The sequence below is a fragment of the Lagopus leucura genome, unplaced genomic scaffold, assembly GCF_019238085.1.
Source record: "Lagopus leucura isolate 7727_CA_CO unplaced genomic scaffold, USGS_WTPT01 Super-Scaffold_100014, whole genome shotgun sequence".
Classification (NCBI taxonomy): Eukaryota; Metazoa; Chordata; class Aves; order Galliformes; family Phasianidae; genus Lagopus; species Lagopus leucura.
Window position 1 is genome coordinate 15,303,029 of NW_024962268.1, and position 18,229 is coordinate 15,321,257.

Consider the following 18,229-nt stretch of genomic DNA (forward strand, 5'->3'; position numbering starts at 1 on the left):
ATGTCCCCGATTCTCCCGCCAGCTCCTCTGCTCACTACTACCCTCCGCATCGCTCTTTGCTTTATCGGCAGTGCTAAGATCCCTTTGGTTGGAAAGCATAGAGCGATGAGGAGGGTAGTAGTGAGCAGAGGAGCTGGCGGGAGAATCGGGTACATGTGCTGTGCGATGCAGGCACTGAAGCTCCCTCCCCACCACCTCAGCCTGCTCACGGTGCTCTACTCTGCCAATGCAATTATTCACTGTCTGCAGCGGGCACCAGTCCTGGTAGAGACAGGGCGCCGCAGTGTGAGGCTCTGTGCACATCCTGGAATGCTGCTGAGTTTCATTAAATCCTCCTTGGATCTTTATCCCCAAATTAGTGTGTCTGCATGGAAATTTACAGTAGAGAAGTGGAGGGGGTAAAGGGTTGGGAGCTCCGTGCAGAACCACATGAACCAGCTCACAGTAAGACAGCTTACAGTCCAAATGACAGATAATAATAATGTCTCTCTAATAATAGGTCTCCTACAATAGCAGATAGAGAATTTTTACAGTGGTGTGTGAGTGTTAGGCTAACACCACCAGCTTTTTAAAGTGGGAATTAATATGACACAATAAGAAGTGGCAAAATACTCACACAGATCGTTTGCTGTTCTCTCAGCAAAGGCTGGGACACATCTCAGAGGTTGCTCCCTTTGCCCTTGCTCAGCCCTCTTCATTTAGCTCATCGGAAGATGCAGAGGGAATCCCGTAATCAGGATTCATTTTTATCTCCTTACTGGGAGGCACGTCCTTCCCAGTTGCAGCAGCCCTGGCCACAGGCTTGCACTTGCTTTCCCCGGGAGCAGCCAGGCTCAGGCAGTGTGGAGGTGCCGAGTGGAGAATTGCTTGCCACAACTCTGCTTTGCATTTGCCCTCTGACATCCAGCTCCTGGTCTGTGTCTCCCCACGCATACATTTACATCCTTACCCTCTAAGTCTCTGTTTCTTCTCCGTGATCCTACTTTCTTCCACTGAGGTTGCCATCTCCTCCTATCCCAACTCTGTCCCCTGCCTCTGGGCCATGGTGGAGAAGACACCGGGGCGCTGAGCCATCCCACTGCAGGCAGGGACACATCAGCACAGGCTTGCTGCAGTGCCAGCTCTCTGCTGAGGAGAGCATTAAGGGAGAGGCAGCACGGGATGAAGAGTGTTAGTGCTCTGTCTTTCCAAGGAGGAAGTATTTATACAATGCCGCTTTTATCTTAGAAGTTACTTCTGGGAATGTGGTTCCTTGTGAGCTGGTTTCTCGCCAGCAGCTCGAGGGGACGGGTAGCAATCCAAAACTTGTCATGATTTCCTGCTTTTTTTTTTCTGTAGAGTCGTTAAACAAGTGGAAAGAAAGGTGAGCTATGTTCACCTGAGCTGTGGCAGCCTATTCCTAGAACCTCTCCTGCACGGCAGGGTGGGCTCTGTTGAGCAGGGAGGCATCCCAGGTTACTGTCTTTCAGAAAAGGCTGATAGCTTGGCCTCTGTCTCTCAGCTGCAAGGCTCACAAATCAATAGCATGGCTGTGAGGGGAAAATACCGGCACTGCTATTTGTGGAAGAAATCGGGAAGAAAAAAGGGAGTTTCTGTGATTTTGGCACAGCAGCAGTACAGCACCCACGGCCAAGCACTGGCGATCTTCTCTCAGCTCTGCTGCCAAGTTGGGTGAGTCAGGGGAGAGAGGTGCCTGTAAGAATGTGGTGAAATACTTTGAATCACTTTCACGCTGCTTTAGTTGACTGTGGTGTCTGGGAGCAGGCTGCTAGCACAGAGCCCATGAGGCCGATCCCCCAGATATGCTGCAGTCTTTTCACCGCAGCTGCCATGTTGGATAGCCAGAGCAAGGGTCTTTGGGTGCGCTGGTTTCTCTCAGCTCACCTTTTGGTGGCACACATCCTCTTACACACACCTACAAGAGAGAGGTAAAACATATGTGAAAGGGGCTGCGCCTGTACCACATGGACCTTGTTGTTTCTCTTGCAAGCATCAGGCATGTGTGTGGCCTGCTGGCAGGCCTGCAGGTTGTCCTGCTGCACGATGTGTTTCTTGGGCTGGTGGCCCGGTACCTCTGCAGGCAGCCCACGGAGTGCTGGGAGTTCCATCATCACCTGTGTTGCTTCATCTGCCTGGAGTGCCACATGTGCTTGAGTTGGAGCACAGCGTTCTCCCCTAAAGTGACCCCAGCTCAGGCTAGGTGGGGACAGGCTCACGTCTCTGATTGACACCTTCAGACGTGGTTGGTGGGGTTGTGAGATCAAGCCCCACTCCTGGCTTGTCTCCAGCAAGCCATATGCCTTGTTGGAGTGCAGATCTTTTTTTGTAGGCATTCAGCACATTTATGTGTTCCCATTTGATGGGTCTGCTTTCTCTGCATGGTGTTCTGAGGTCACTAGATGCTACCCCATCTTTCAGGTAGGCCTGCAACCCTTGTTCATTCCAGCCTACATGCAAGGTCCTAGCCTCCCAGGCTGATCAGGTGTAATGTGCTGACCTTTGTTGTTCAGGGCAGTAATTAGATATGGCAGAGTGCTAGCGTTGTAGTGTTCTGCATTTTTTATTGTACTGAACACTGGGGTGAGAGTAGCCTCTGTATCTGTAGGGCACCTGAGATGATTCCAGCATTTGTAGGTGTTCTTGGCATCAGTGCCGTGGGACAGCTTATTTCACATGAAAAGCACTTGTGGAGTTCGTAGAGTTAGAAAACCCTTCCTTTCTTTGTTTTTATGCTGCTACAGTCTGCAGGTAGAAGAGCATAATTAGATTAAATTGTAACTGTGAACAGAACAAAAAGAAACAAAATAACTGTAAAAATACTTGGTTTGATTTACACGTGGTTTCAGCAAATACGTTTTCTAACTGCTTGCCCTCTATAGCTATAATCAGCACATGTGTGAGGACAGAAGTATCCCAGTATGTAGGACATGGAAAGAAGTCTTTTGATCATATGGGCATCTTTAGTAAGAGCTAACAGTACACACGTAAAGCTAAATGAGAAATGTCACTTTCTAATAAAAGGGGAAAATGTTTCCCTAAGTTACAGTGGCTGAGTTGCTCGTTGGCCACAGGATGGTGAACTGTTGTTGGAGCTTCTTTGTCATGTTATGACATATACACCACGTTATACATGTGTTTTACCTCTGTTAAACATTCTTTGTATCCCTGCTCAGGTATTTAATATTAAGGTTCTGCATTTAGCTGGAACTTTGTCAACTAGTATGAAAGGTATCTAGGATGAACGGTGATATTATAGGGCTTTTTAGGGCAAAACCAGTATTAAGTTATACTCCTATATGAATGCATGACCTTCCCTACAGTATTTATTAGATATATTTTGTGTTATAAACCAGAACTCCTATATTTCTGTGCAGGCTTTCCTGCCCAAAGCACTTTAAAGCACAGCAGATGTGCTTTAGTGAAAGACACCCACAAGCCACAGAGGTAACCTGCCCGTGCACAGTAAATGCAATGCATCAGAGAAGATGAGCAGGTGCCGCACTGGTCATTTGATCTGTGTGTATGCAGTACAGCCGGTGCATCCATCCACTCTCAGATCAAATGTGCATGTGTCACTGGGCCAGCATATATATAGTGAACTTTGTTTGCATGGGCACACCCGGGTTTTCTAGTCATTTAGAAATCTCAGGCATTCAAAGACATCTTCTTTTCATAGGCAAAATTCTAGAATAGAAAGAACATGGCACATCTGGGTAAACCCAGATTCACATAGCCCTAGAATCTGTTGTCTCTGCAGTCTCAGGTATATCTGCTGAATACGTTCTTGTGAAGGGTATTCTGAGTTGTAAGGAGAAAATGATTGAATTGCAAGAGAATCTGGTTTTATTCTCATTTTAACAGTTATGCTTTGTTTAAAGTTTTATGTCTTCAGTCCTTTTCATTTTAGAGGCCTTAAAAATTTTTCAGTGGAATTGTGGATCCTTTTAGATGTTTGGCAGATGTAGGCTGCTAGATAACACACCTTACATGCATTTCTTGGTCACCTTTTGTAGGCCTCATGAATATGTTTTAGAAATTCCCTTCAGCTCCAAAATGGCTGTTAATGGATTGCTAGGAGAGGAATTATTTATCCACCAGAATAGGATCCTGAAAATGATAGCTTGTGTTGTCTTTGTAAATTACAGTGTTCCTGCATAACGCAGGTTTAGAATATATAAAATTACAGAAACCGAGTAAAGTCACTGGGGTCATGGTGTCCCATCCTCTATAACTGCAAATAGAGGAAGTACCTAGTGCAAATATCCAGTCTTCATCCCACATATACCACCATACAACCGTGTCTTAAAAACTAGAGTACACAGGCCAAACCTCACAGAACAACACTTGTTAAGGATTCTTATACTTCCCTGGAAATAAACTAATGACAGGTAATAAATGAGGAATACTAAATATTGCATACATACCATAACATAACAATGTTTGAGATCATCAGACATCTAAACAAGCCACTGATACTATTAGTGTTGGTAAAATGGTTGATACCACAGGATGGTCATTTTTGACAAAACAGCTGTAGTTTCTGATCGAGTACTACTTGCTAAAAGGAACCAAAAGAGACTTCAGTGATTCTTGGCAATCCAATCCTGCTTACAAAGAGAAGAAAGAAAATAAAGTAAAGAAGATATATTTGATATAGGTGCAAATAAAGCATTAAGACACAAATATGTCTATTTTTAAGATCAAGCACAGAAAATGAATTGTATTAAGACATTTCAAACATCAGCATTCATTTTTAAGGAATAAAGTCACATTGTGTGACTTTGTAGCTTTTGCCTTAGTCTGTACTTACTGGTACAGGAAACTGAAAAGTGAGGGTACATTTCTTCAAATTTGGTGGGACTTGTATATGCCTTAGTGATTGATGAACAGGAGAAGGCCCAAAAAGAATCAAGCACTGGTTTCAGAATACTTGTTTTCCTACATCTGGAGTACAAGGCAGTATTACAGAGGCAAGATGGTTGTATGCCCTTCAAGTAACAGGATGATGTACGTCTGGAACACCTCTGCTCCCATCCCAAATGTACAACACTCCCTTGACAAAACCAGCAATTGCAAAAATTCTAACAGGGAGGCATGTATCCAGTGCAGTTTTAAGAGAGGGCAGAGCCCATCTGCCTCTGAACAGCCACTGACACCATCTGACAAGCTGTGCTGCACACATCCTGGCATGTTTGCTCTGTGACAGAGCTTTTGCCTGAGTGCAGTGAACTGGTTACTATAATAAGAACATTTTCAAAACTCTGATGTTAAAACTCTCTGTATCATACCTGCTGCAAAAAATGTTGAAATACAGGAAGTAAACATGTATTTATAGGTCAGATCAAAATCAGATAGCATCAGAGATTGTCCCAGCAGCGTCATCAGTAATGGATTTGCACACAGGACTCTGCTTTACTGCTCCAGGGTAGAGACTGGAGTGGGGCCCCTTTCTGCTGCATTGGTGCCTTTGTTTGTTCCTTGGCACACCCCTAAAGCTGAGAGATCCAGCATAAGAGCAGCCCAAGAGCAGTTGCTTGATCAGAGTTGTGCTGAACTGTCATTGAAGGGTGCTCTGCTGTTATTACAGTCATGCTGTTCAAGTTCAGAGAGCTGTATGACCAGTGTGAGGTGCTGAGTGAGGGCTGATGTGGATCAATTCTGCACCAGGAATGCTAAAGAGAGTTTATTCTTGTTACCAATAATATTTCCTCCATTGAAATCTCTGTGCTTTGTCCATTAGGTAGACGTTGTTGTTAGTGCAGTTCGCAGGTTTCAGGTCCCAGTGACACATACTTGCTTAAGGCTCTCTCACTAAGGGATGGAAGAGAACAAAGCATTTAGCATAAACCAACTGGTATCTGTACTGGTAATCTGTAGATTTCTTCCTTTTGCTACAGATGTGGAGGCCTACATGGCTTTCATAAGAAGACACAGTGGACAGCGGGGCAGTTGTGTGCTGCACCCCGACTTGGCTCCGACTCCATCGCTATCTTCAGGAAGAGGCTGTTCACTTTGCTTCCTTTTTTCCCTTCTACACTGTTCATGCTGTAACTTCACGCATGAAGAGGAGTGTCTTGTGTGCTTCAGTGTCCCCTGTACATTAAGGCTGGGCAAAGCTCTGTATCAAAACCTTGTGAGCAATTGTAGAAAAACTTTCTGCTCCTCAGTACTTTATGGCTGGCTGTTCAGAGCTTTCAGTCAGAGGTGAGATCACATCCTGCCTGGTTGCAAGATGCAGCACCCCTTTGACAACCCCAAGATTGGTGAGGGTGGGTGCCCAACCTAAGTCAGGCAGTACTTTGGGAACGACTCACACCTTGACTTTATGAACAAGAAACTGTTGTGGACATGGCAGCTCACAAGACTGTTTCCTTTCCTTCATCCAGTTCATCTAACCTTGATTTTTCCTTTTGTTGTGACCAAGCCATTGCCCTACTGGCAGCAATTATAATGGTCTTGTTATTGCTGCCTTGTCTTCTGTTGCAAACCACAGACTCAGCATCTCATACTTGTGAGAAAGCAGGCAGAGGATGCAAAGGGAGGCATTAAGCCTGACAGTGTGGAAATATGAAGTACTCTGCAGATTTCAATTATGACCAACCTATGGGAAGTGGTATAGAAGTGGCTGGGGAGCTACAAGCACAAAACTTGGCCGCTCTGCTAGGGACAGACACAGCAGGTAGTTGAAGCCCATGCCTCTTTCCAGTTCTGTGTTATTGTATCTGACTGGTGTGCATGGCCCCAGCATCATCCTCCAGGTGACTTAGCCAAGTTACTTAGCACTTTGCCTTAATTAGAGACAATTGACACCAGTGAGAGGCCCATTTCTGAGAGCTTTCTGCATAAGAGCAGGGATGCTTGTTTCCTGGGAGCTGGCAAGGCAGGCAGCGGCATAGAGAACCAGAACTGTATTAAACATTTAGAGATGAGCTGCCCCTGGTGTCTGTGATGCTGGTGTTTCCTAATGGATACACCAACTGGTTTCAGTTTAATTCTTAATCTTGCAGATTTTCATGCAAGGCATGAAAACAAAGACATTCCTAAAAAGGTATGTTTTAGTTGTTTAAATCATGAACACCTTTCCCTATAACCAGTTTTATCAGCTGCCTTTGATTTGAAGCCTGCACAATAGGCTTTGTGTTTTCTATGATTCTATGATTCTGTGAAAAAATACTTCATTTTCAATAAAAGAAATGTTTTGTCCCCATAACAGTTCACACTTTCTTTATGAAGCAAAATGATAATAACATGAGTAATTTTAGCATCTCTAAGATCACACTTCCGCAAACAGGTTGCTCCAGGTGTCTCCTAAAGCAGACCTTCGTGGTATGAGATGGAGGGATTCTGTGTTGCAGTAGAGCTTGTCTGCCTACTATAAGAAGTACCTGAAAATATTACTGCAAAACAAGCTAAGCATAAGAAAAAAATCAAGAATCAATGCTATACCAGAGTCATCTTCATAGAATCATAGAACTGTTTGAATTGAAAGGAACCTTTAAAGGTCATGTAGTACAACTCCCCTGCAGTGAACAGGGACACCTACAGCTCAGTCAGGTGCTCAGAGCCTGGTCCAGCCTGGCCTTGAAAGTCTCCAGGGATGAGGAATCCACCATTTCTCTGGGCAACCTGTTCCTTTGCTTCACCACCCACACTGTAAAAGGCTTTTTCCTTATATCCAACCTAAATCTACTCTCTAACTTGAAAAGTTTTCAAAAGCTGTGAAAAAAAAACAAGAGTGATTCATTGCAGTTACAATTAGGGCTACATTGCATATTTATATTTTCCACCAGCAAGTGATCTTGGGAGAAACATCTCTATGATTATAACTTTGGAGGAAAGAAAGAAAATTAAAATACTCAAGTTCTCAGGGCCCAGATGAAAGTACCAGAACTGTTTTTGAGAAGGGCCATTTGATCCTAACACAGATCTGCATCTGGGTTTTTTAAATAACACTTATCATTATAATGAGCTGGATTAAATCCATTGAACTCTGAAATCTTACTTGAAACTAGATGCTGAATGCTGTTGTTTGAACCTCCGTAGTTGAAAGACAGCTATACTTCAGTGAAATATTATCCTGGTAATTTTATTAAATGTTTAACATGATGTTTTGATGTGGTACCCACAGTATCCCACAAATGCATGCATAGAAGCTACAGTATAAAACAAAAGTCTAATTTTATCATTTTTAGTATACCTTATGTGATTTTTATTACATCGCTTTAACTCAGGGTATGCAGAATGCCAGCTGATATTGCTGTGATGCTCTTACATTTTCCTGAGGTCTCTACGGAAATCTATTCCATGAAGTAGAGTTTCCAATAACTTCAATCTTAAAGTTTTGTATGTATTTCTAAAAAGTAGAAATATTGAAGAAAATAAAATAAAAAAGGAAAACCTACTTGTATTAGTTATTATTGTGCAATTAATAGAATTTATGCCTTTCTTGTAAAAGAAAATAGCATGGTTATTAGAGGCTGTAGTTAGCTTTTTAAATCCATGACCAGGCACCAAAATGAGTAACTGGAATTTTTTCTCAAAAGCGGAAGGTCCATCTGTTCCCACTGAAACCAATTTGTGGTCAGGTACAAACTGAGGGATTCTTGCTCTAGCATGCTGGGTTACTACCACTGCAGGGGAATATTTGGCTTTAAAATGAAATTGTTGCTGGTGAAATAAAAGGAATAGTTTTACAAAATGTAATTTTGATCCCATTTGAACAGACAGAAATAAAATGTCCATTTTTCCTTAATGGAAGCAGTTTTTTTTCAGAATGCAATGAGTGTGCTTTGGATATTCATTTAGAGCTATTTTAAGTAGAAATCTGTTTGACCACTGTTCAGTGTTCTCAAAAGCGCAGGCACAAGATCCCTGTCCTGCTGGCACATGGTGTCTCTAATTAACTGGAAATGCAACAGCAGGCTCTGGGGAAATGCAGCAGAGAAGATGCCCAGAGGAAGGCATGTTTCCCTGTGCACGCAAAGCATGGCTCCAGAGCGGCTTTCTGTAGGGGCTGCTGGGGAGCCCTGGAGATATTTGCTGTAGGAGCCTGCACGTGTTGCTAGCTCTTGCTGTGTCCAGGGGACAGGGATTGTGCAGGGGACAGGCAGGTCAAAGCCTTAGGTTCTGGAGTGTAGCAGTGAGACAGGATTTTTAGTTTGCATTCAAACAGGGAACTTTCTAACCCAAAAATGAGTTAAAATGTTGATCTGAATGTGCCCTGCAGGTTCAGACGGCAAGCAGAGGGTTTGCAGACAGCAATCAGAAGATGTAGATACTCTTGATTTCTCAATATCTTTATAAAATTGATTACATTTCTTTATTCTTGTTAGATTCCTGGAATTTGGGACATTCGTGTTACCAACTCTACTTCCAGCCTGGTCACTTCTCTGGATGTGTGTATTTACCAGTCCTGTGATGTTTCTTCCTTTGTCCATTTTTTAATTCATCCTCTGATCCTTTGAGAAACTCCTGGCAGATCAGTAGTTCTGGTTCAGCTGGACATGAAGCTGCCCAGAAGCAAAGCTGCTTGAAGGCTGCCCTTTGTAGCCCCTGCTCTGGACACACTGGCACTAGAAAACACACTCAGGATGTGATTGCCACTGGAGGCCTGTTCCTATTTGAGTGGTCAGTTCTTTGCATGGCACTGAAAGAGTGCGAGGAGAAGGGAGCTGCAGGAGAGTAAGATATGGGTGCCTCATCTCTGGAAATGTTCAAGTCCAGGTTGGATGGTGCCATGGGCATCCTATTCTAATGGGTTATTTCCCTGCTCGTGGCAGGGGGTTGGAACCCGATGATTTTTAAGGTCCCTTCAAACTCAAAATGTTCTGTGACTCTGTTAGCGGGAGCAAATCATGTGTACTCTCCACAGCTCCCACTGGAGCACCACTGTATACCCCTTGCTCCACTGGCAGTGCTAAGCAGAGGCTAGGTAGATGCTAAAACATCTATATGCCAGGAATGTGAAAGGGTCAAGAGAGGAAAGAATAGGGTGAGGGGTTTTATATCACAGGAAGGAGAAACTCGGCCAAGTGATATTCTGCAAATTCAGCGAACAGGAAATTGCCTTCAAAACTGCACTGTAAACCCCAAACAGAACCTGATGACTTTACACCAGTCCTGTGAGTGTTCATGGCAGCGAATGATGGGGGCTCGGTCCTGTTGTTCTGTCCCACTGGGGTCTGAGCCCTTATCCCACATTGTGAGCAAGATACACAGAGGCCCTGTGTCTCCCAAGGATGGATGTTACTTTTCAGGATTTGTGGTCTTTCCTTCAAGGAGCCTTCACTAACTTATGCTGAGCACATGCTGTTGTGGGCTGTCCTATGCCATCCTAGATGGCTTCGTATTTTTAAATTCTGATTCCTTCATGCCCTGGGGCCAGGGACCAGGGACTGCTGCTCAGAAGGGATTTGACTGCTTTTTGCTGTAGTATCTGAGCATTTTCTGCTGGTACTTTGTACAGCTTGACAGGCATCTGTCATGTTTGTTCTCTCAGCTTTTCCACCAGAAGGGAAGTGTTGTCAGTAAATTAGTTTGTTTTGAAAAAATATGTGTGTGTAATTACACATATTTGTAAGTATGTATGTATAAATATCACACACACACATGCCAACTGTGGTGGCATGGTAATTTCCTTTTCCCAGGGATGTGAAATCCTGACAGAAAGCCCTTTCTAGTGTGGACTCAAGCCAGCATGATCCATACAGTGCTGTTTGTTAGAGAGCAAAGCTGGCAGGCTGTTTATCTTCATTCTGAGACTATAAATGGCTTTCAAGCAGTGTTTGCAACAGAGAGATAACTAATTAAACAGATCATGGATGAATCAAGAGCCTTTATTCAGATAAAAATCCAGCACTGGATGCCACAGCAGCCCTTGTCGTCCTTATGTTCCCTGACCACACAGCTTAGCATCCTCTAACTCCCCAGCAGCACTTACCACAGTGCAGAGACTAAACAAGTGCCTATCACGTGGTGGCTGTGATGCAGGGAAGCTAGGCTAGGGTGGTCCTACTGTCCATCTTCTCCACCTCTCCTGCTGCCTGTTAGCCTTTTATGGTCTTTCATCCTTGGTCAGTGGTTATTGCTTATTCGTGTGTGATATCTGGTGGTAACTTCCTTCACATTCATCTTTAGTGCCTGGTTTCAACCCATCACATCTTATGTTAAAGCTGGTACTTCTGCTTGATTGCCCAGGGTTCTACTTCACATGCTTAATAGAGCATTTAATTCCAGGCCCTCTGTTTTTCACCCTTGCTTATTGGACAACAGAATATACCTATTAAGTCATAAAATGTCTGTCCTGGTTCTCAAGTTTTCCTTCAAAATCCTGCAAGCTGCTCATAATGGATAATTAGCTGCAAGCCAATCTGGGTTCATCCCATGGCTTGGATCCATGATTTACTGGTAGCTGGGTCCAACTGCACTTGATGCTCTACAAACAGCTCATGGCCTTGCTGCTGAGTGTGTTGAAGCTCAGCTTTGTTGGAATGTATTTAGCTGTGCCAACCAGAGTCTGGCTGACTGCAGCTGTTCCTCAAGTAGTACTAAACTACATGAGGAAACTTGGGTTACATCTGCAGTCCAGTTAAAAGGTGTCAGAAGGTGCACTGTCGCATTGATAGTGACTAGTTTGGGTAGAGGAGTATTATTGCTTATGAAAACTTGCAAGGATTCACTCAGTAGCACAGTAACACAGCTATCATTGTGTTTAAAATTATGTACACACATAGTCTCGTAATGACTTGGGCAGTTGTCACTCACTGTAGACACTCACTGTCCAGGACATTTCCTCACATGGGACTGTGTGACCACCCTCTCAAAAGTGCCCAAATATTCCCGAGTATCACCTGTGTGCCTTGTGTTTCCTCCAGTGATGTAATCTCCAAATTACTGAGGGTCACTGCACTCCTCTATAATGATTTGGATATCTGCTTGGGATATTTTCCAATTCCCTGTGCTGAAGAGGAAATCCACCCTGGAGACAGAAAATTGGCATTCATCACACTCGTAGTGCTGGCAGCTCTCCCAGTGAGTCTCTAAGTGGCCTGATGTTGCAAGTGGGGATGAGCTGAGAAAGAATCTCCAGCTTCTTTAGCTGTACTGGCCATACATGCTTCATCCCAGATTACAGCTTGGAGTCCTTCCTGAGTGGTTTTGTTAGAGTCCCAGCAAGATTAGTGGAGTCAGTCATACTGCTAGTTACCCCAGGTTCTAGTTGCAGCAAGTCCATGTGTGTAGATAGGCTCATCTAGTTGATACCCTGTTGTCTTAATTAGTTGATCTAGTTTTTCTCCTCTGCTTCCACCTTCTCCTGTGTTGGCATTCCATGCCTGCATTAGCAGTGTTTCATGTCTGCTCTGCAGTGTGTTTACTCCATCTTAGTATCACAGGCTTCTTTTCAGCACAGAAAGCTCCACTAGTGCATTTGGGATATTGATGTCACGTGAACCAGGATGGATATCAACATGGGCTTCAAACAGGAATACAGACCACTGCATGGGCCTTTTCCCCTCTTTATCTGCTCTCTAGGGCATACTTCATTGGTTTGAGCAGGACAGTGCTTGGACACTCTAGCTGTCAGATTAGTATTAGTAACTCAAGTAGACTCCTGTAACTGTCACCCCGTCACATGTGTGGGTGACATTTTTGAAGCTGAGCTGCAAGATTAAAAGCAGTATGTCTAGGTGGGTTGTTATTTCTTCTGCTAATTCAGAGTTTTCCTTACACCTCCTTGGGTAGGGGAAAGCACTTCCTATGCTGTGCTAGCAGGTAAGTATGAAGCTGAAGATATAAGACATGAGTCTCCAGGCATAGGTTAAGTTTCCCTTAATTCTCCATCTTTTTCCTGATGGTTGTCCACTGCATGGGTTTTGCTGAACCCTGGTATGCTTTCCAGCTTGTTGGAAGTTGGTCTCTACAGCCAATGTCTTGTTATATCATACTGTTGCTACAAGGAAGGTGAGAATAGAGAATGACACAGCCAGAGCTGACTCCTCAGAGTCACAGCGTTCCCCAGTAGGGCTGTAAACAAAGAAGGCTAGTTTCTGCAATAGAAACCTAGAAACCATCCAGTCCTCCATTAGCAAGAGCAAGTATCAAACTCCTTTCCAAATATATCTATGCCAGGGCAAAGCCCGTACTTCAGCAGTGGATGCTGGGACTGCTCCAAGTGGGTCTTCTTGCTTGACTGAGCATGAGGTCTATCTCTTCCTGCTTTTATGGAACATATTCCATCTTGACCCAGACTTTGCTTAGTAGGGCAGTATTCTTCAGTGTAGACAGACCATCCTATCCTGCAACAGAACTAAGTAGGGCATCCAGTGCTACCTGCGCAGCCAGTAGCTATGACTCATAGTGGTCGTTTTGGTTCATGATAGAGAGGTAAAGCCAAAGGAGAGCCAGAAAGATGCACTTGCTATCAGTGAACAGGAATGTGGGTCTTGGTGCAGGATCCTGCCTTCTTCAGGTCCTGTATAACTGTATAGGTAGCAGCCATCCCATGTGTGTGTTTTTCTTTATTCACTGGGAAACTCCCACTGGTCTGGGAGACTTTTGTCTCTCTTGATAAAAGTATCGATCCCCCCAGTCACATGTGATTCAGGGACTTCTACTGCCCAGTCTCCCATCAGGACACCTATCTGTTGTAGTGCTCATTAAGGAAACATGGCCCTGACTTGTTGCCATGGATCTTTTCCTATCTCAGTACCTATCTGGGTGAGAGCTTAATCCAGGCATCAAAGGCTGGCCAGGCACACTGCATCACTTTTCCCAGTATTTTCAGATTCCTAGGGGTCCTTTGGAGATGGAGACCCTTTAAATATAGAGCTGGGTACATGACACCAGTCTGCTGTGCAGGTGGACACTTACAAATTACTTACAGAAGGAAGCATCCTCTTAGGTCTTCCTGCAAAGGAAGTGAGTCCTCAAAGACTCAGTTTTTGGTACAATGAATGAGAAAAACAATCTCAGTACTGCAATGTTATTTACATATTTAATATGCAGTTAAAAATAATGTAAGATACAGCCATCTGGACATGGACTTCTGATAGCTTGACCTGTCATTAAGTGACTGTCTTCAGCAAAGCAAATTCCACTGAGGGATTTAGTCCACGGGAAGCATAAAGATTTCAAAATGTGATGTTATTTCAAATCATGGTGAAAAACACAATTCTTAGAACATTTCAGAAGAACACATTCAATTTCACCTTTCTTGGACAGGTTCATTCTATCAGTGTCAAAATATTTCATTGACTTTAACATTTAATTTAGTTGAATAACTTAGCTCTGATAAAGTACATATCAACTGAAAAATGCAATAGCTATTTTTACTTTCAAAGAAGAAAATGCATTAATAAAATTTACCTTGAAAATTAACATAATACTTCTATTCTGACCTATTTTTACCCAGTCTTATAAGTGTCTCGTGATGCAAAATAGTTCCAGGAGATCATTTTCAAAAACTGACAATAATTATCCCCTGAAAGCATTAAAAAGTAGGCAGTCAGCCAGGAATAACAGCTCAGCCTGGCACCCTGGGAAACTCCTCCTTCTGTCCTGCTCAAAAACCTTATCGATAGGTGAGGTTCTTGACAATACAAACCAATGCTGATGTGAAAAGACAACATTTAACAATTACAATCACAAAACTGCATCAAAGAAACCTCATCCTTTTTCTGCTTTGCTAGGAAGAGCTGTCTAACCTCCCCTAACGTAGTCTTACCCACCCATTAACTAATACTTGCATCATGATGTGCTTTTGTTCCCATCATTTTTGACAGGGTTCATTCAATACTGACAGATGTGCTGGAGTGCTACCAAGCATAAGCAGCGCCTACAGAGATACATACAAATCTCATTTATTTTCCCTCAAATGAGTTTCAGTTATGATTTCTGATTGTGCTGGTTTTAGGGTGTCTGAAGCAATGGGCAGGGCAGCTTGCATGTGTCTTGTGTTTTTGAACCACAAACTTTTGTGACAGCTGACATGTTACAAAACATTTTCTCTCTTCCTCAAACAGCTAATATGCCAGAGGATTACCCAGATCAGTTCGATGAGGTAGTGGACTTTATTCAAGCCACTATTAAGAGACTGAGGAGATCGCCAGATAAACAGACTCCAATTTTTTCTAGGCGGGAGAGGAACCGGCAAAGTGCAGCCACAAACGTAGAGAATTCCAGCAAAAAGGGAAGGAGGAACCAAAAGGGCAAAAATCGGGGATGTGTCTTAACAGAAATACATTTAAATGTGACTGACTTGGATTTGGGATATGAAACCAAAGAAGAGCTCATCTTCCGGTATTGCAGTGGATCTTGTGATGCAGTTGAGACCACGTATGACAAAATTTTGAAAAATTTAACCAGAAAGAAAAAACTAGTCAATGACAAAGTGAGGCAAGCTTGCTGCAGACCCACAGCCTTTGACGATGACCTGTCCTTTTTGGATGATAACCTGGTTTACCATATACTGAAAAAACATTCCGCAAAAAGGTGTGGATGTGTCTGACTCTTGTGCGCTGGAGGCGGCTCCAGTTTTGCATTCCTGCGACGATGAAAAGAGAGGGACCAAGGTTCCCGGGGATGTGTCTGCTCAGAACAGAAAAAAAAAAGGACCAAGAATGCGGAACGAGGAGTGAGGAAGCCTAGGGGTGCGAGATGGCCTAAGAGATGGAGGTTTTTGAAGTCCTACAGGAAAGTAAATAAAAGCTGAGGTGGGGATGCCAGCAGCTGGATGGCATACTCCCTCTCCCACTTGACATGGTCCACCACAAGTGAGACTTGCATCCATGAGGAACGTGCTTAAAAACACAGCCCTGCAGTACTGTGTTGCTGTGGGGTTGTCCCCACTTGCACCAGGAAGCTGAGCCTGTGTCCTCAGCTCTACCCAAAGACACGCTGTGCTGTTGGTCACTGAAGATTGGTTCTTCAGCACTTAAGAGAACTTCTAAATTGTCATAAGGTTAATGTTCTATGTAAGATGGTACCAGGCAAAAGTCAAAATTCCCATGCTCAAGTTCTGTAGGACCACTGTCAGTACAAAGCAAATCGGTTCCACTTACTGGTTAAGTTTGGTTATTTCCATCTCACGTTTCTTCAAAATAAGTGTAGGATTTCATTATTCTGCTACCTATGAAAACAAATTGAGTTTTTAAGCACTTCTTCCTAGCATAGTAAGTGAAATAAGCCTAGCATACACAAATTGTGTTTCTTTTGGTTTACAAAGGACTAATGTCACTTGCGTAGCTACATTTATATTTGGTCATTGTGAGTGAGCAGAGACTACTTGATGCAATGCATCCATTCAGAGACATAAATATACAGAAGATATTTATTAAGATTAAGTTATTGTTATTTATTACAGTTCAGTAATGAGTCTTCTTTCCTTATTTATTAAAGTTTTTTTTCAAAGGTGCCAAAGTAGAAGGTGCTTGGAAGATATGGAGAGACAAATAAGTTGGGAACAACGGTCCATGCTGTTGAAGGTGTTAACTTGAATGCAAAAAATCACTTACTTTACCTTTTTTGCTTTTAAACAAAAACCTGATTATGTTCACAAAATGTAGTGCCGAAGTCTGTAGCCCTTCCTTATGGTCTGTAATACTTCTGGAGATGATTGTGGTCATACCTATGCAGGAGTGAACACAGCTCCACATGAGTGAGGGTCACAGCACTTGGCTCAGCATTAGCCATTTGTTAGACAAACTAATTCTAGTCATATTTAAAATGTAGCCACAATTTTTTTTTCTCACACTTTTTGCCAACTGACCTCATATAACTATTGACAAATGGAAATTAATCACATTTAGCCTTATAATTTCTTGTAGTTATTTAAGCTTTTCCTTCCATATTTCCATGTAGAAAAGGTTAAATCCCTCTTATTAGTTAGCCCTGGATTTAATGTAGCCTTCAGGTAAACAATTGTGTTAAATAACCAAAGAGTTTTGTATAATTTGCTGAAATATTACAGGATCATACCCACACAGCAGAGCAGTCTGAGTTTCCTTACAGCAAGGGAGGCTGTACAGCAAGGGCGTTCTTAACTGCTGCTCTCCTGTTCGGGAGACTGTTTTCCTGAGGGAGCTGCAGTGCAGGTCTCTAGACATACCTGACAATCGGTGAAGCATCAACTCCCACAAAAAAGAAAAAACAACAGAAAGAAAAAAAATCCCCATTGAAAGCAGAAGTCCAACCTTTTATCTCACACATGCAATAGCTCTCCTCACTTGTTCTGCCCTGGGCCCCTCGGAGCACCACAAAAAAAGGGTCTAGTGGTCAAAAAGGTCCAGAACACACCTAGAAAGTTGTACCGCGTGTATGAAGCAAAACAGCACCGACCGCTGCTGCTTCCCTGGGCTGAGGTCGGCCATGCAGAGCCCACCTGTGGGCTTTTGCAAGGCCACGGGGACACCTCGGAGAACCCCAAAAGAAGGGTCTAGCGGTCAGAAAAGTCCAGAACACACCTAGAAATTTGTACTACGCGTACAAGATGTAACTCAGCACCGACTGCCACTGCTTCCTCGGGCTGAGGTTGGCTGCGCAGAGCTCACCTGCGGGCTCTTTTTGCAAGGCCATGGGGACACCTCACCCTGTGCAGGGCAGGGCACGGCTGAGATGCCGCCAGAAGCACCTGCGAGCCAAGGGGCGCTCGCTGCTGGCACAGAGCTGGAAGCAGTGCTCGGGGCATGCACAGCTCCGTTGCTCAGCACTTTTCTGAGCAGCAAATCACTACGTTCAAAATACAAAAGGGTAAAGTTTGTGATTTTTTTTTTGTTTTTGTTTTCTTTTTAGACCTTATTGAAAACAGGAGTGTGCTTCTCTGGAGTTTTTTACTTCACCTGCGATTTATGTCTCAGTCATTTGTGTTAATCAACCAAAGTTCTCTACAGACTTTATTTTTGTACAATATTCATTTTATAACTTTTTACAAAATAAACTCATTTCTATTGTTACTTGGTTGTTGCTTGCACTTCTTCCCCATTGTACCACTTCCAGGTTACAGTACTGCAAGTCCCCAGCCTGTGTAGGGAAGCACTGGAGAAACATCAAGTTCTTTCTGCTAAGGATCATCCACTTTTAGTGTGAGTCAGAGGTGTCTGTAGCTTCTGGAATGGGTTACCCTAAGATATGATATATGCCTCATCTCTTGAGACATTCAAGGTCAGACTGGGCAAGGCTCTGAGCAGTGGATCTACAGTGGATCTGATCTAGCTGTGGATGTTCTTGTTCATTG

At 43.4% G+C, this 18,229-nt stretch overlaps 1 protein-coding gene across 3 annotated transcripts in view; it reads left to right on the top strand.

Annotated features, from left to right (window-relative positions):
* Nucleotides 1-17,879, top strand: part of GDNF (glial cell derived neurotrophic factor) — a 20,291-nt gene extending 2,412 nt beyond the window's left edge. For all 3 annotated transcript variants that reach the window (XM_042875485.1, XM_042875486.1, XM_042875487.1), the window contains one exon: nucleotides 15,021-17,879. In XM_042875485.1, coding sequence (XP_042731419.1) covers nucleotides 15,021-15,505 — 485 coding nt within the window. In that variant the 3' untranslated portion in view covers nucleotides 15,506-17,879. The remainder of the gene's footprint in view (nucleotides 1-15,020) is intronic.
* Nucleotides 17,880-18,229: the final 350 nt, after the last annotated feature.